General features: G+C 37.5%; 2 protein-coding genes across 2 annotated transcripts in view; both read right to left on the bottom strand.

Annotated features, from left to right (window-relative positions):
• The window catches only part of hecw2b (HECT, C2 and WW domain containing E3 ubiquitin protein ligase 2b), a 57,819-nt gene extending 56,267 nt beyond the window's left edge, over positions 1–1,552 (bottom strand). Inside the window, exon 1 of the mRNA XM_079616030.1 lies at positions 1,044–1,552. The gene's annotated coding sequence lies outside the window, so the exon portion shown is untranslated. The remainder of the gene's footprint in view (positions 1–1,043) is intronic.
• A 1,423-nt stretch (positions 1,553–2,975) lies between these two features.
• Positions 2,976–15,050, bottom strand: gtf3c3 (general transcription factor IIIC, polypeptide 3). The gene is made up of 18 exons (XM_079617095.1): positions 14,836–15,050; positions 14,534–14,633; positions 13,079–13,356; positions 12,852–12,975; positions 12,169–12,360; positions 11,362–11,527; positions 10,955–11,102; positions 10,036–10,168; positions 9,672–9,772; positions 8,610–8,781; positions 8,260–8,462; positions 8,086–8,187; positions 6,738–6,873; positions 6,108–6,333; positions 5,097–5,287; positions 4,800–4,924; positions 3,394–3,546; positions 2,976–3,193 (listed from the first exon to the last, which is right to left on the bottom strand). The coding sequence occupies exons 1-18, from the start codon at positions 14,920–14,922 to the stop codon at positions 3,071–3,073; spliced, it is 2,760 nt and encodes a 919-aa protein (XP_079473221.1). The 5' UTR covers positions 14,923–15,050; the 3' UTR covers positions 2,976–3,070.
• Positions 15,051–15,161: the final 111 nt, after the last annotated feature.

The raw sequence follows: 15,161 nt of genomic DNA, 5'->3' as shown, positions 1-15,161 counted from the left end.
TATGTATTTTACATCTTGTGAAAAGGGCATTTTACCACCCCTTTAAAGAATCAGGAACCTGGAATAAGGAACAATCAAAAACTGTTTTCATCTCCACAGAATCATATAGACTCAACTCAAGAACCCAAATGTTGTTTTAGAACCTAAGAACTAGAACATTTATTTGCTCCTATTGTACAAAATACAGATGATTGCTGCATCAATAGGAAAAAAAATGCTGAATGTTACACAACTACAATTTTTAACCACTACAATGATCATGCCACACAGGCAATCGAGTTTGGCAATACAACCAAATTAAATCTGCATACAGTCAAATAAATCTGATGATTATGTGAGGTGAGGCAGTGATTCACTTGACATTTGAATGCAAAATAACGTTTCTACTTAACACAATATATATTTTCACTTATAAAATATAATATTCATGATTTTTCCCCATATGATTCAATAAGGAGTGCTAATTACCGTTTTATCAAAACTATGGACATGCCACATTGGCAATCAATATTTCAGCAATAAATCCAAATCCACACAGAGATAGATTAACATGTGCATGAAAAAACATCTAGTGTTACTGTTAGTTATATTTCACGCACACGCAATACATTTTGCCGGTCTTTATGGCAAATGCATATATTTTGATGCACCAGGAAAACTTGTAGATTTACATCTACGCTACCTTTTAGACAATAAGAGCAACTTTAAATGTAGGCCTAACTAGGATTGAATAAAATATATTTTTTAATCATAATAATGATTTTATGTTTTAAGGATATATAAAACAGAAACCTGTGGCATCTGGGGACCGATTGTCTGAATGCAATTTTAAAGCTTTAAAGTTGTACATGTATACATTTTTTTTAAAGTAAATTAAACTTTAACATACAAATCCTGTTGTTTAGTTCCCATAAGAATCAACAACCAACGGTAATGCCTTTGCCAATAAATTGATATTAATGACTACAATATCCATTCGGCTAGTTTAAAATGTTGCCAGTAAATACAAATGAAATCCACATGCAGGTAAACATGACACTTACCGTCAAATAAAGGTGATAATGAATTGAGAAAACTCAAATAAGCACACGGGGATGCTCGGAACAGCTGATGTGCGCAGCCGAGGGCCTCCGTTCGGCTCCAGCGCGCTTCCTCCTCCTCTTCTGCCTAAACCATCCGTCTCAGAGGAACCACAGCCCAACCGAACCAGCCCGAACACAGCCCAGCTGATATTTACTGCGCAGTGTCGGTCTGCGTCCGTGCGCTCGGTGTGCCAGTCTGGCTCCAGCCGCGTTCATCTCTTATTAATTTACAAAGAGCCCCGTGTCCGCGCTATGCCACCTCATACCCACTGAAAACACTCGCACCCGAACAAAAACACGCGCCTGGCCGGGCGTACAGCTTCATCTGAACGCGCGACAGATGCGTTGTGAGGAATGTTGCTTTGCATTAGTGTTGTTGGATTAATTCCACGGGCTTTGCGTCTGCTTTTGTTTTGAGCATGAGCTCACAGGCGCGCAGCTCACGAGAGGTAGGCGTTCACTCTCACACTGTTGTGATGTTCGGTTCGCCAACGAGTCAACCTGCTGCTGAACCGGTTCTTTGATTCATTCTAAACGATTCGAAAGGCATAGGATGATCTACAAACACAGAACAGATAGACGCTTAGTGATTAGATAGTGATAGTGATAGATAGACGAAAGTGTTACCTTAAAAGTAATTAAAAATGTAGGATATTTAAAAATACAACAACCATGCTAAAAACAGCAGTTTTTGAAAAACCTGAAAAGAAAATTTCGCAGACAGAATGCAACACATCCTGAGTAAAGGGACACATCTTTAAAATAAGTTATAACAGCTGCATTCTAAACATATTTAGCAAGAAATTAAACATTAAAAAGACATGAAGCATTTTATTAAAGGGATAGTTCACCCAAAAAACTGTCATCAAATCACCCATCCTCGAATGTCGTTCCAAACTCGTAAAACTTTTGTTCATCTTCGGAACAAAAATGATGAAGATCTTTTTGATTAAATCTGAGACCTTTTTGTCCCTCCATTGGCAGCTAGCAAACGCTTCAAAAAGTTCACAAAGAGATAGTAAAACTATTGAGCGGTTATACGATCGCTTAATACACTTTTTGAAGCGTCAAAGTGTCAGCTGTCTATGGGGAACCAAAGGATTTCATAAAAATACCTTCATTTGTGTTCCGAAGATGAACAAAAGTCTTACAGGTTTGGAACGACATGAGGAGTAATTAATGACAGAAATGTTCATGTTTGGGTAAACTCCCTTTAAGAAACTCTTTAGTAGTCGAAATGTTTCGTAACGGCCAAAGACTCGTCTGAACCCGTCCAACACTTGTGCAAACATCTTGTTGAGAAACTTTTGACTGACGGCTCAAAGGAACAATTGAATAGTTTGCTTGGACATACATTCATGGAAATGAAACACCCAAACGAACTGATTCAATAAGGTGAATTGAATTTTTTTTTTTTTTCACACAAAGGGAGTGGAGAGGGATTTCTTCTGGAGGCAACCTGTTTATGGTGGCAACTAATAATAATAACATTATTCTTGATTTGCACTTTAATTTGCAAGTTTGCACTTTGCAAGCACTGTAGCATTACTGTCTATCAGTACAAGGTTGAATTACTTATAAAACAAAGTGTGAACGGAGAGACTGCTTGGAGCTGAATTAACTTTAGAAAAGTGTGTAGTAGAATATAATGTGTTAAGGATTTCTATATAATGCTTACCTTTGTATTCCTGCTACCAAAATGCACGTAAATGCTCAGACTTCGGCTATAAAATCCTGCTAAAATATAAGACAACATAATGAACTGCAAATATAGGCTTTGGGGAAATACATATATATATATTTTTATTTTTATTCTTTAATTTTCTAAACTTCCTAAAATTAAAAACTCATTCTACACCCAAACAAACACACAACTCCAAACCAAACACTGCATGAATATTATAAATTAGTTTATTGAAAAGAAAATATAGTAAAAAATATAGTATATTTTATACATTTAAGGAAGCAACTGTAAAAGGCTCACTGAGTCAGACAATACAGTAAGTATAGATGACATGGCGGGCCATCTCCTTATTACCACTGGACTGGTAAATTAGAGATAAGTTGTAGGCAATCTCTCTTCTCAAATCCACTTGATCATCATCAATCCCCTTTAAATGAAAAGAGAAATCATTTGCATTTCACAAAGCATTTTAAACAGCCTATTAATGCATAAATAAATATACATATTTACAGCATAGATCCTTTGAATGTGTGTCTTGTTTACAAAGTTTTGAGAATCTGGGAAATTTCTGTGATGATTTATGCATGTGTAGTGGATCACACAGATATTAAACTGAAAGCGTTTTACCTCCAGTTTGAGTGGGGGGAGGGTGAGGGCCTTCTCGTAGTAGTGAATGGCTAAATGACTGAGTCCAAGCTGGTGTAAAGCCCGGCCAAGATTATACAAAGACTCTTGACAATGACCTCTGAGATCCACATAGCGCCACAGGAATGAGAAACCCTGAGGAACAACCAAAATAGGGTCATCTATGCAGATATCACACAAATTCATCTAAATAGGGACGTCTGAATGACATCTATGGTTTTAAAATGACTACTGCAGCTTTTTCATTTACTATTACTACTATTCTTAAATTGAAAATACTCAAGGAAAAAAAACATATACTAACTTTTGCATAACTAAGGATGTGTTCACACTTGTAGTTCGGTTCACTTGGTTCGTTTGGACCAAAAAAAAAAAATGTTTTTGATCCGCTTAGCGTTCACATTGGCATTTTAACACCGAACCTAAAAGCATGGGGATATGTTCACAACTTTTTTTATTACTTATATTGTATTATGTATATTTCGCAATGGAACTTACCGAACATCTGAAACAATGCTGTGTTCTGGGCTAAATGCACTTGCTGTATGTGCGGAGCTACATATGATGGTATTTTGACCAGCTGAGAACTCGTGAAGAGATTATAAAATGTGTAAAGGAGTCAAAACAGCGACAGGAATCCCTCCGTCACACACACAAACAAAGACACACACAAAGAAAGATCTATAGCTAGGAGACGTGGCTCTGATGCCTGCACTGAACTGTGATGGGAAACATCACGACTATGACGAGAAAAAACAGGTATGCTTGAAGCTTTGTCCTTTTCAGGGTCGCATCTTGTGACATTATGTCCTGTTTTTGGTTCGTTTACATGTCTTTGGTCCGTGTTCCGTTCATATTTCATTCGCACCGCACCAGAGTTCGTTTGGAAGTGAACTGAGACACATCTTTTCAACGTCTCGGTCCACTTGTTTGGTGACACCAGGGTTTAGATGGCAGCGTTCACAATTATTCTAATGAACCGCACTAACAGAGCAATCGCACCAGGGTTTGTTTTAATTGAACCAAACATGCCAAGTGTGAACACACACCCTAAAATAAACTATTGTGAGGTATTGTCATTATTTTAATGACAGTTAAGCACATTTGTCCCACAAATTCTCATTACTGCAACAAGTCTGGGACTTAAATAAATATATAAATCTTTATTACAATGCTTTCTAAAATTGTATTCAGCAGTAAATGAAAATGTATGAATATTACATACAAAAATGTAATGCTAAATCATTTAACATTTATAAATAATATATAGAATTTTTATTGTCATAATGCAAAAACATACTTTTCTAGCATGTTCTAAAAAGCCGACAAGAAACTTTACACTCAAAGGTAGCTAATTTAGAAAAAATATACAGTATATCATGCTGTACCTGTACAACGAGGGGATGCCTTTTCATGACGAACCTCTGACAGGCCATGTGGAAGAACGTGAGACCTACAACCAGACTATGAAGAGGATGGTCTTGCTGGTTTCTGAAGGCCTGCATGTACTGACCTACTCAGAGAAGAGAAAGTAGAATAAAACAATCATAATAATTCCACCAATTATGCCATTTTATGCACATAAAATCAAAATAAATATTTCAACTAGGTGTGACCCACTCATGAACAGAAGCAATTAACACCAGAATTGTGCCATAGGAAATGGTTTAATGTCTAAACCATACCGAGTGCATGTTTGAAAGTCCCAGACACCAGCGAGGTGTGTCCGTTGAGAAGGTAGAGCGCATGGTTATCGGGGTGCTTGAGCATGAGACGCAGACAGAAGCGATGATGTCTGGCATCCTGAGAGTGCAGGGTAACCTGATTAAACACGTTCCACAGCTGAGTCCGTTCCACATTGTCCATTAACATCAACCTGCAATAGATGGTGTGTATTTACAGTACCGGTACTTAAAGACTAGTTCTCTACTGAGAAAGAAGCATAAATGGTCACTAAAGCCACTTCTCAATCAAAAAACATTCAGCCTCAGATTTTATTTTCCACCCTATGTTCCTCAAGAAGAACCAGTTTATCTTGAGTTTTACACGTGTATGTTTGTTTATGCAGTATTTTGGCTATTTTGATCATAGTTTCATCTTGTACTTATCTTACAGAATACCACATTTTTTCACTAAAATTGTATTTATATATGTGAAAAATCTGTGTTTTAAACATGAAATTCTGTATTTATTCTTTAATGTATCCTTTATTGAGTCTTTAACAGACAATTAAATATAAAATAAATAATAAGAAAAATTCAAGATATATATATGTTTTAAAAACATAGAATATCATGTATAAAACACAGAATCCCATATTTACTACCAAAAAATTATAAAATTGTGAATAATGCTTCATTCTGTTATTTAAAAATTGATTTTTAAAACGAAAAATCTAATTAGCCGAAATACTGCATAAACAAACAAAAACTGAATAAATGTGTAAGATATAATATCAATTGAATCAGTTTTTAAAAACACAAAATCACAGAATACTGCATTTCCCACAGAAATAAATGAAAATTGGAAAAGTTGTGATTCTGTGTTTCAAACATGGAACAATAAATCAAATTAGCCAAAATACTGCATAACCAAACAAATAAGGAGAGAAACGTGTAATAGTTTGACTTTTTGAATCAATGAATGATTTTACTTAGGATGTTCATGTAGACAGAATTAGTCTCCAACTGACTGACCTTATATAGTCATAAGCCTTGCGGAAGTTGTGGTCGAGGAAGGCGGCGGACAGGCCGAGGTATTCAAGCTCTTTGCGCTTGACGCGGTCGTCGTAGAAGGAGTAGTACTCTAAAGTGGAGTCGACTAATAACTCGGCCTCAGCAAAGCGCTTCAACTCACACAGCACAGCCAAGCAGCGCAGTAACAGCTTCCACCAGTCGTCTCGAGAGAGGACACTTGTCTTACCTTAGAGAGGAAGACACCGTTATACTGAAGAAGACTTGGAAAAGGTCAAATGAAAAGGTAAGATGTTTCAGAGGAGGAGCCAGTCATTACATTCTGATGCAAGTTTACAAAGGCTTGTTGACTTTAAAGCTTTAAGGCTTTCCTGCAGCTCAGTGGTAAGAGCATTGCGTTAACAACGCAAGTTTGTGGGTTCGATCCCAGGGAATTGCACATACCTATGTATAAATGTATAGGATACTGCAATGTAAGTCGCTAAATGCATAAATGTATTAAATGCATAAAAGCGTCTGCTAAATGCATAAATGTAAATGTATGCAATTCATTGTGTGATCTTAAAGTCCTGAGACAGCAGTTTAATGGCACAATGAATATCTGTTAATGTAGTTCCATGTGATGTGCTTTACCGGTCACATCCAGATAAGCTGCCTCTTGGTCATCAATCTCCATCACTTTGTTGCGTGGCACTTTTATAAGCTTCAGATGTTTGACACCGGAGGACGTATCAGAGACGACACACACCTGAGCCCTCACCATCGCCACCTTCACAAAACAAGAAAGCACAACAATGTGTCAAATATCAAGTCTCCTAAACCTGGTAGTCAGAGAATAGGAATAAACTACTAGTGGTTGACTGATATGGTCATGTTAGATGGGTAATATCAACTATAGACTGATTCAATACAAAGTTATAATCATTAACTAGAACTAAAACTATAAAATAAGCATTTTCATACTTGAAATAAACGTAAAATTAAACGTATTTTATTTCAGCTAGTTGCTGAGGCAACATTTCTCATTTTCGTTTAGTTTTAGTTGAAGTACTAAAATAACTCAAACTAAAAAAAACTATTTAGACATTACAAAATTTAAAAGTAATAAAATGACATAAACACAACAAAATTACTATAACTAACTCAAATTAAATTGAAAACAGAAATATAAAAATGTAATTCAAAACATTAACAAACACTATAATAGAATATCAATGTTATAACAATCAATACTAAAATAACACTATTCCAACTGTATATGTCAGTTGTTTATGAAAAAGCATATTGGTCACAGATTAATCTGCCTATATATAAAACTGAATCTGCAAATATAGGTTTATAGCCAATGAATTCCTCGATTCAATTTGATGATGTATGCTAATTAATGAAAAATAGTCTGATTAATCAGATAATATAGATAAAGAGACAATGTATCTAGAGCATGGTGGATACAAATAGACTGATAAAGGTGTGGATTAATCAGATCCAGACCGATTTACTGTTCCAGCGAGTATGGTGCAGTAAATACCATGTAAAATACACTACCTTTCAAAAATTAATACTTTTATTCAGCAAGGATGCATTAAATTGGTCAAAACTGACAGTAAAGACACGTTTAAATGTTACAGAAGATTTTTTTGAACGTTCTTAAAGAATTTGCTTTTCGTTCTTCAAAAATCAGCATATTATAATGATTTCTGAAGGATCTTGTGAGTAATGATGCTGAAAATTCAGCTTTGCATCACAGGATCTATTCAAATACGAAACACTTATTTAGAATTGTTATCATATTTCACAATATTACTGATCAAATAAATGCAGCCTTGGTGGGCATAAGAGACTTTTCAAAAAAGTGAGCCCTTAGTGACCCCAAACATTTGAACAGTGTATATTGCAATTTCAGGTATTTTGTGTACATCTATCAATATACTGTATAATATTGTCTTCATATCACCATCACACATTGAGCACAGAATCTGACCTTTAGTAGCATGGACAGCATGGTCAATACAGTATCTATGTAATCATCAGTGCGTCCTTGAGCATGCAGGAGAGTCGAGCGATGTAGCAGCAGCTTCAGCTCCTGAAAAACATCACACACATAATTATACACAAGCACTTCGCATTTAAACACAGGACTATGATATACACACACCTGCTGGGCGGCAGAAGAGTCCTGTGCAAGGGTTTCGGCATCATACATGGGCTCCAGGGCCTCGAGGGCCATGTTGGGTCGGCCCAACTGCTGCTGGAGGGTGGATAGTGCCAGACGGGCGTCTAGATGCAATGGAGCCATTTCAACAACCTTACTGTAGCTCCTCACCGCAACCTCCAAATGACCAAGTGCCTTCAGACACTCTGCAAACACATAAATCACAATCAGATGACCATTTCCAGTTTAGGTAGGCAGTTCTTGACCAGAAAAATAAATTTTACTGTAAACTTTTTTCACTTTGGTAAGCTTTACCAAATTTTGTGGACCAAAAAAGGTTTATAGTGTGTAACCTGCGTGGCGGAGCCAAACGACCGCCAGGTTGTATCTCTCTGAGCAGACGAGGGCAGAGAGCAGAGGCAGAGCAGAGTTATACTCGCCCTCTTCCATAAAAGCCTCCGCCACGTCCAAATACAAGTCACCCAGCTCCTCCGGGCTCTGCTCCATCAGAGACGTCAACATGGGCTGCAGACACAAGGTCACGGGCGAGAAGATCAAACACATTTATTCTATCAGCACGCTTTCATCTGGAAGATTCTTGAGAGTGTTCGCTCATTTGCAATATGTTAAAATGATTCCTTTTGAATGTTAAAATGGCATTTTATTTATGAATGTAAAATAAAAACATTTTAAACATATGATGCTTAAAGTGGAAGGCAATGCTTTGCAGATAATGCACTTAAAGGTCGCATTTTGTCAAAACTGAAATTTCCTGGCTTTTTTCATGATAACAGAGGTCTAGGGGTTATGAAACTACCATATAAGTTTTAAAACAGTCGATCCACCGACAAATGCACACAGCCTGCATAAAGTAGCTGTGCCTTTTCAGTCACCACCCCCACCAATGGTGGGTCACCCAGAAAACAACAGGCCAATCAGAAGAGAGGCTCATGAATATTAAGTAGACCTGTTCTTGGCAGAGCTCCTGAGAAAGGAGCTGTGAAATATATATTGAGATCTTTTTTGGTACTTATACCGCAAATATATATTCCTAAGGACATCAAAAACTTCAGAAAGGTGTACAATATGGGACCTTTAAATAAACATCTCGGAGAAAAACATGTCTAAAAAACGACAAAAAACTTTAGCAGACACTTCTAATGCAAGGCGACTTAAATATGTGGAAAATAATCAGAAACCAACAATATTAGCAGTATTTTCAACAGTAACAAAAGCAAAATCAGGGGATGTATAATAAAAACAAATTTAGAATCCTATTCTATTTGTTTAGTAACAATAGTAGCTTCACTTAGGAACTTTTTCAAATCTTAAGACAAGAATTCAGATAGGAAGTTTCTGTAATACAGCTACAGTGATACAAATGAGAGCCTGTGTATGTGTAGAAATCTACTTACATCCAGAGGTTTGAAGACTTGCTGGTGGATGAGACACACCATCATCTTCACTCTGATGTCGACGGGAACATCGTCAGGAATCACCACCTCTAAGATTATCCCTATGCATTTAAAAACATGTTAGCGATATGTTCATAATGCTTTTCTCTGATTAACAATATTACTATCAGCTAAGTCCTACCAAACTAAACTCTACACTGCAAAGGCAGCACAGAATATATACAGTACACCATGAAAACATGCCTTTCAATAAATGTAATTGCAAGAAGCATGTTTATTGTTATTAAACATTATTATTACTACTATACATTTAGACACCTCTCTGGTACAGCAATAGACAGAACATTCATCTCTTTTGTCTCACCTTTTTCTTCTTCCGAGTTTTCTTTCTTCTCTTCTCCTTCTGTATCTTGTGCAGGCGTCTGGTCACCAGTCTCTGTCTCCGTTTCCTCCTTTTCTTGTCTTTTCAGAACGATGCCACAAAACTTCACCAGTGCCTGCAGACACATACATTTTAGCATTTACATTAACATGAATACAATAGAGGAAAGGGGAGTCACAAAAAACGTCTTAATCTATTACCAGAATTTAGCATAAACAACATGAAAGCATGGATCCATCCTGCCTTGTATCAGCGGTTCAGGCTGCTGGTGGTGTAATGGTGAGGGGGATTTTTCTAGGCACACTTTCGGCCCCCCACAGCCGACCTGAGTATTGTTGCTGACCATGTCCATCCCTTTATGATCACAGTGTACTCATCTTCTGATGACTATACTTCCAGCAGGATAACACACCATGTCACAACACTCAAATCATCTCAAACTGGTTTCTTGAACATAATGAGTTCACTAAACTCAAATGGCCTCCACAGTCACCAGATCTCAATTCAATACAGCACTTTTGGGATGTGGTGGAACAGGAGATTCACGTCATAGATGTGCAGCCGGCAAATCTGCAGCAACTGTGTGATGCTAGCATGACAATATGGAGCAAAATCTCTGAGGAATGTTTCCAGCACCTTATTGAATCTACACAAAGAATTACGGCAGTTCTGAAGTTAAAAGGCGGTCCAAAGTGGCCGGTGAGTGTGTGTGTGTGTGTGTGTGTGTGTGTGTGTGTGTGTGTGTGTGTGTGTGTGTGTGTGTGTGTGTGTGTGTGTGTGTGTGTGTGTATGACATGCATTTCTATATACCGCTGTTATATCGGCCAACTGGCACCCTGTTCTGCTCTATGTATTTTGTTATTGGCACCTGATCATCCTGCTAGTCTTTATCTGGTCTCACCTCTAGAGCTTTGTCATGTTGATGGTTGGCTATGAAGAGTTCAGAAGCCATGTTGACACACTCATGTGAGACTAGTTCAGGATGTCTGTCCAAAGCTTCCTCCATGACCCCTATAGCAGAAGGCAACTCACTGCTCTCATAGTAACTCCTGAAATAAATACATGCACAGTTCAAGCTGTGTGGATTCAGAACTGGTCATGGCATTGATGGCACAACCATGCACTCATATCTACATTTATACATACACTCCCAATTTAAATCTTAAAATCTAATCATAACAGAGTCCACTTATTATGTGCAGTCATTAAGGTGCAGAAGCAGTACTAGTTTTAAGTGTTTAAATATTAAGGGTGTGATGCAAAAAACCTTGATCAACATAAGATTCAGAATATATGTGACCACCGTACTTTGCCATGTCTCGTGAGAGCTGCATGAACTGTTCTCCATCGGATGGTGGCAGGAGGCTGAGGATGCGGCGATACCCGTCCATGGCTTGCTTGTGCTCCCCGACCTGCTCATAAAGACTGGAGCGCTCCCACAGGTACTGAACATTACTGGGGTCGTATTTAATAGCTGGGAACGCAACAGCATGCTTTAGTTAGACACATTTCAGCATCAAGTGTAGAAGCGACACACTTCCAAATATTTTAAGTCATTTTTAAGTGATGTGAAGAGAGACAGATTTACAACAATTTGAACAATTAATAATAATAATATCTATAAATAATAACAAAAAATTAAAGTAAACATTAAAATCTAAAATATTATAATACATTATAATAAAAGTATAGCAAGGATAAACTGAATTGATCAAAAGTGACAGTAAAGACATTTACAATATTACAAAATTTAAAATAAATGCTATTCTTCTTTTGAACTTTCTTTTGTTCTTTTAAAGTGAAGCAGTGTAACTGTTTTCAACATTAATAATAGGAATAATAAATATTTCTTGAGTAGCAAATCAGCATATTAGTATATGCGACACTGAAGACTGGAGTAATGATGCTGAAAATTCGGCTTTGAACACAGGAATAAATTACATTTTAAAATAGATTAAAATCAGAAAACAGTTATTTTAAATTGTTATAATATTTCACAATGTTAAAGTTTTTAGTGTTTTTGCTCAAATAAATGCAGCTTTGGTGACCATAAGAAACATTTAAAACCGATCCCAAATTTGTGAATGGTAGTGTATCTACTGTATGTGTACAGACCTTTAGTGTAGCAGATGATGGCTTGTTTGATGTTGTCCTGCTCCAGGGACATGTCCGCCAGCTTGACCCACTCTTCACAGTCACTGGGGTTCAGGTGAGCAGCGATCAGTCCGAACTGAAGCGCTTTCTCCATGTCCCCCTGATCCTCGTAGATCATCGCCAGCGTGGAGAACGGCTCGTATGCCACAGGAGCTGAGAGAGGTGGAGGAGACGGGGATAAACTACAATTAAGGTTGCCAAAAAATCCAAAATGACTGTTTTATTTTCTATGCAGTGTTTATTGTAAATGCGTGCACATCATTATTTTTTCAAAATCCATATGCCCTCGTAATCTTAAACCAAAATAACTTCCTCTTCCTTGCAGTGACATCTCTTCTCTGATGAAGTGTTTACTGGCGTGAGGGCGGGACAACCTGTCAATCACATGAGATCGACCAATAGCAAACCACAATCATCCAATCAATTCCCCATGGACAAAATCAAGCCCCGCCCTCCATTTTTTTCTTGTTCGAGAAGCCGTTTCACTCTGATATACGTCACACAGGGAAGAAAAGATTATCGCAACTTCCGTTTCGTACGACTTTTAAACACTGTGGCTCTGTTTGTTGGAGTGACCCCACATCAACTTTGCACCAATACACCCAGGCATTTCACACCGCGAATGACCAACAACAAAAACCCACCTTGACGAATGATCTCCATACACATCAGGATGGCATCCTCCTTGTCTCCTCTAGCGTAGCGGATGTTGGCCTCTCCCATGAGTCCCCTGAGAGCCCGTGGTAACTTACTGCGGGGACGTCTCTCCTAAACAAATAACGAGACTAGTGTGCTTACAAATAAACTGTAAAATGTATCATGATCAATAACAGTGATGTTTAATGTTGACCTAGCAGAGCGATCTACTGACCTTCATCATTTTCTTATTCTCACGGTTCAGCTCCATTTCTAAGGCGAACACGTCTCCGGGTGTGACTTCATTGCCGTCGTTGTCCTCTTCATCATCATCATCATCTTCTTCTTCTTCAGCATCATCATCATCGTCGCCGTCCTCTTCTCCAATAACTCTCCACTCTATCTTTCCATCGTCATCCTCTTCATCCTCCTCCACACATTCCTCCAGCCCGTCTCCCATCATGGAGGCAAAGGCTCTCTGAACAGATGGACTGACTCCTTCTTCTGTCGTCTCTGTCAGGAGGACATCACACACAACACATCACACACAACACAACTTGTGAAGTGATGCTGTCACACTGAATATTGATCCCCACATGCCTCATTCAAATGCTCCATACGTTTGCTATACGAGCAAGAACATAAAACCAAAATTATATTATCTGAAAAGACCCTAATTAATTACCCTATAATTTTTTTAAGTCATATACTTGTTAAACATTAATAGAAAGGCAGTCATAATTGAAAGATTTACAAGCAAAGACTGAGATTAGCCCCTACATTGAATATTCACATCACATTCAACATAACATACCAAACAATAAGTACACAGGAATTAAAAATAAAACAAATAACTAAATGAATAAAAAGAAAAGGAAAATTAAGGGAGTAAGAGATTATTAATGAATATTAAAAAACGTGAACACATCACTCCATCCTTGGTCTCTCTACATTGGCTCCCTGTACAATATAGGATTGATTTTAAACTTCGTTTACTGGTGTATAAATCTCTTCATGGCCTTACACCGACTTATTTATCAGATCTGTTAATGGAGTATCAGACAGGAAGAACTTTGAGATCATCAGCTCAAAATTTGCTGAAAAATCCAAGGACCAAGTTAAGCCAAAGCGGATCGTGCATTTGGGGTCGTAGCGCCAAGACTCTGGAATAGCTTACCATTACATGTTAGGGAAGCTGACTCTGTACATGTTTGTTTGGCATGGCCTATTCATCCTGTTGATGATCATTTTGATTCTATTACTATTGTACTATTCTGTCTATTTTTATTGAGATGTTGTAAAGCACATTGGTCAACATGTGTTGTTTTAATAGTGCTATACAAATAAAAGAGACATTGACATAGGAGTTTTTTTATATTAGAAAACCAAAATCCTCCAATAAAGAATACAAATCTTTGCTATTTTTCATCCCTCCACTCCAAATATATTAGAAATTCCTCTTTAAAAGCCAAAATGTAAATTTGTGTCATAAAATTTCAACAAAAGCAACAAATTATAACTGATAGTAACGTTAATTAGTTCTAAAACAGTTTTTAAAATAGTGCTATGTTTTGTTATGTAGCTGGACCATTGTAATGACAGGGAACATTTGGTGAGGTTTCATAAAAATGTCAATATTATTTGTACCCCTTTCCCCTGTCGTTACCCTGGTGATGTGATGTCATGTCACCTGTTTGGCGTTTCCGTGTTCCTCCAGCACAGAGTTTTGAAGTGGATGGAGCAGGATCCTCCAGTTCAGCAGTTTCATCCTCATCCGACACATTCTGCTCCTGCAACACAACATGCGCTAATACTCCACAGTGATTCAACAACACCATGATGCATTACTACGGTGCATGCCCACATCACAATCCAAAATGAATAATTAGTGGATATATGCACTCTGTAATTTAAGACACATTATATAGAAGCTGAAAGGTGAACATGTGAGTGGTTCAAATTTACTAATGGAATAAAAGCAGTTAACGTTACCTTATTCTTTGCCTTCCTTTCCTCTCTCCGCTTCTCAAACTCCTCGAAAGTAATCTTACCTTCTAAATAATCGTTTAATTCGGACATTGTAGACAAAATAATTTAGTTTATTGTTGCTTCATGTCATACAGTACAATCATAACACGGCATGAGCGTTTACTGCGCTTCTGCCGTTCAGCCAATTAGAAAGCTCAAACTCTTCTTCGACGGTGAGTGAAACACAAACACAGGTGACGTGATACCAAAAGCCCTACACCGCCATCAAGTGTCCAAGGATTATAACGCAATTTTCGTGGTAACCACCGTTTATATCATAGACAGTATAT

This window comes from Phoxinus phoxinus, assembly GCF_949152265.1.
Source record: "Phoxinus phoxinus genome assembly, chromosome: 6".
Taxonomy (NCBI): Eukaryota; Metazoa; Chordata; class Actinopteri; order Cypriniformes; family Leuciscidae; genus Phoxinus; species Phoxinus phoxinus.
The sequence above is the reverse complement of the archived record's forward strand: the minus strand, read 5'-3'. Positions and strand labels throughout refer to the sequence as shown.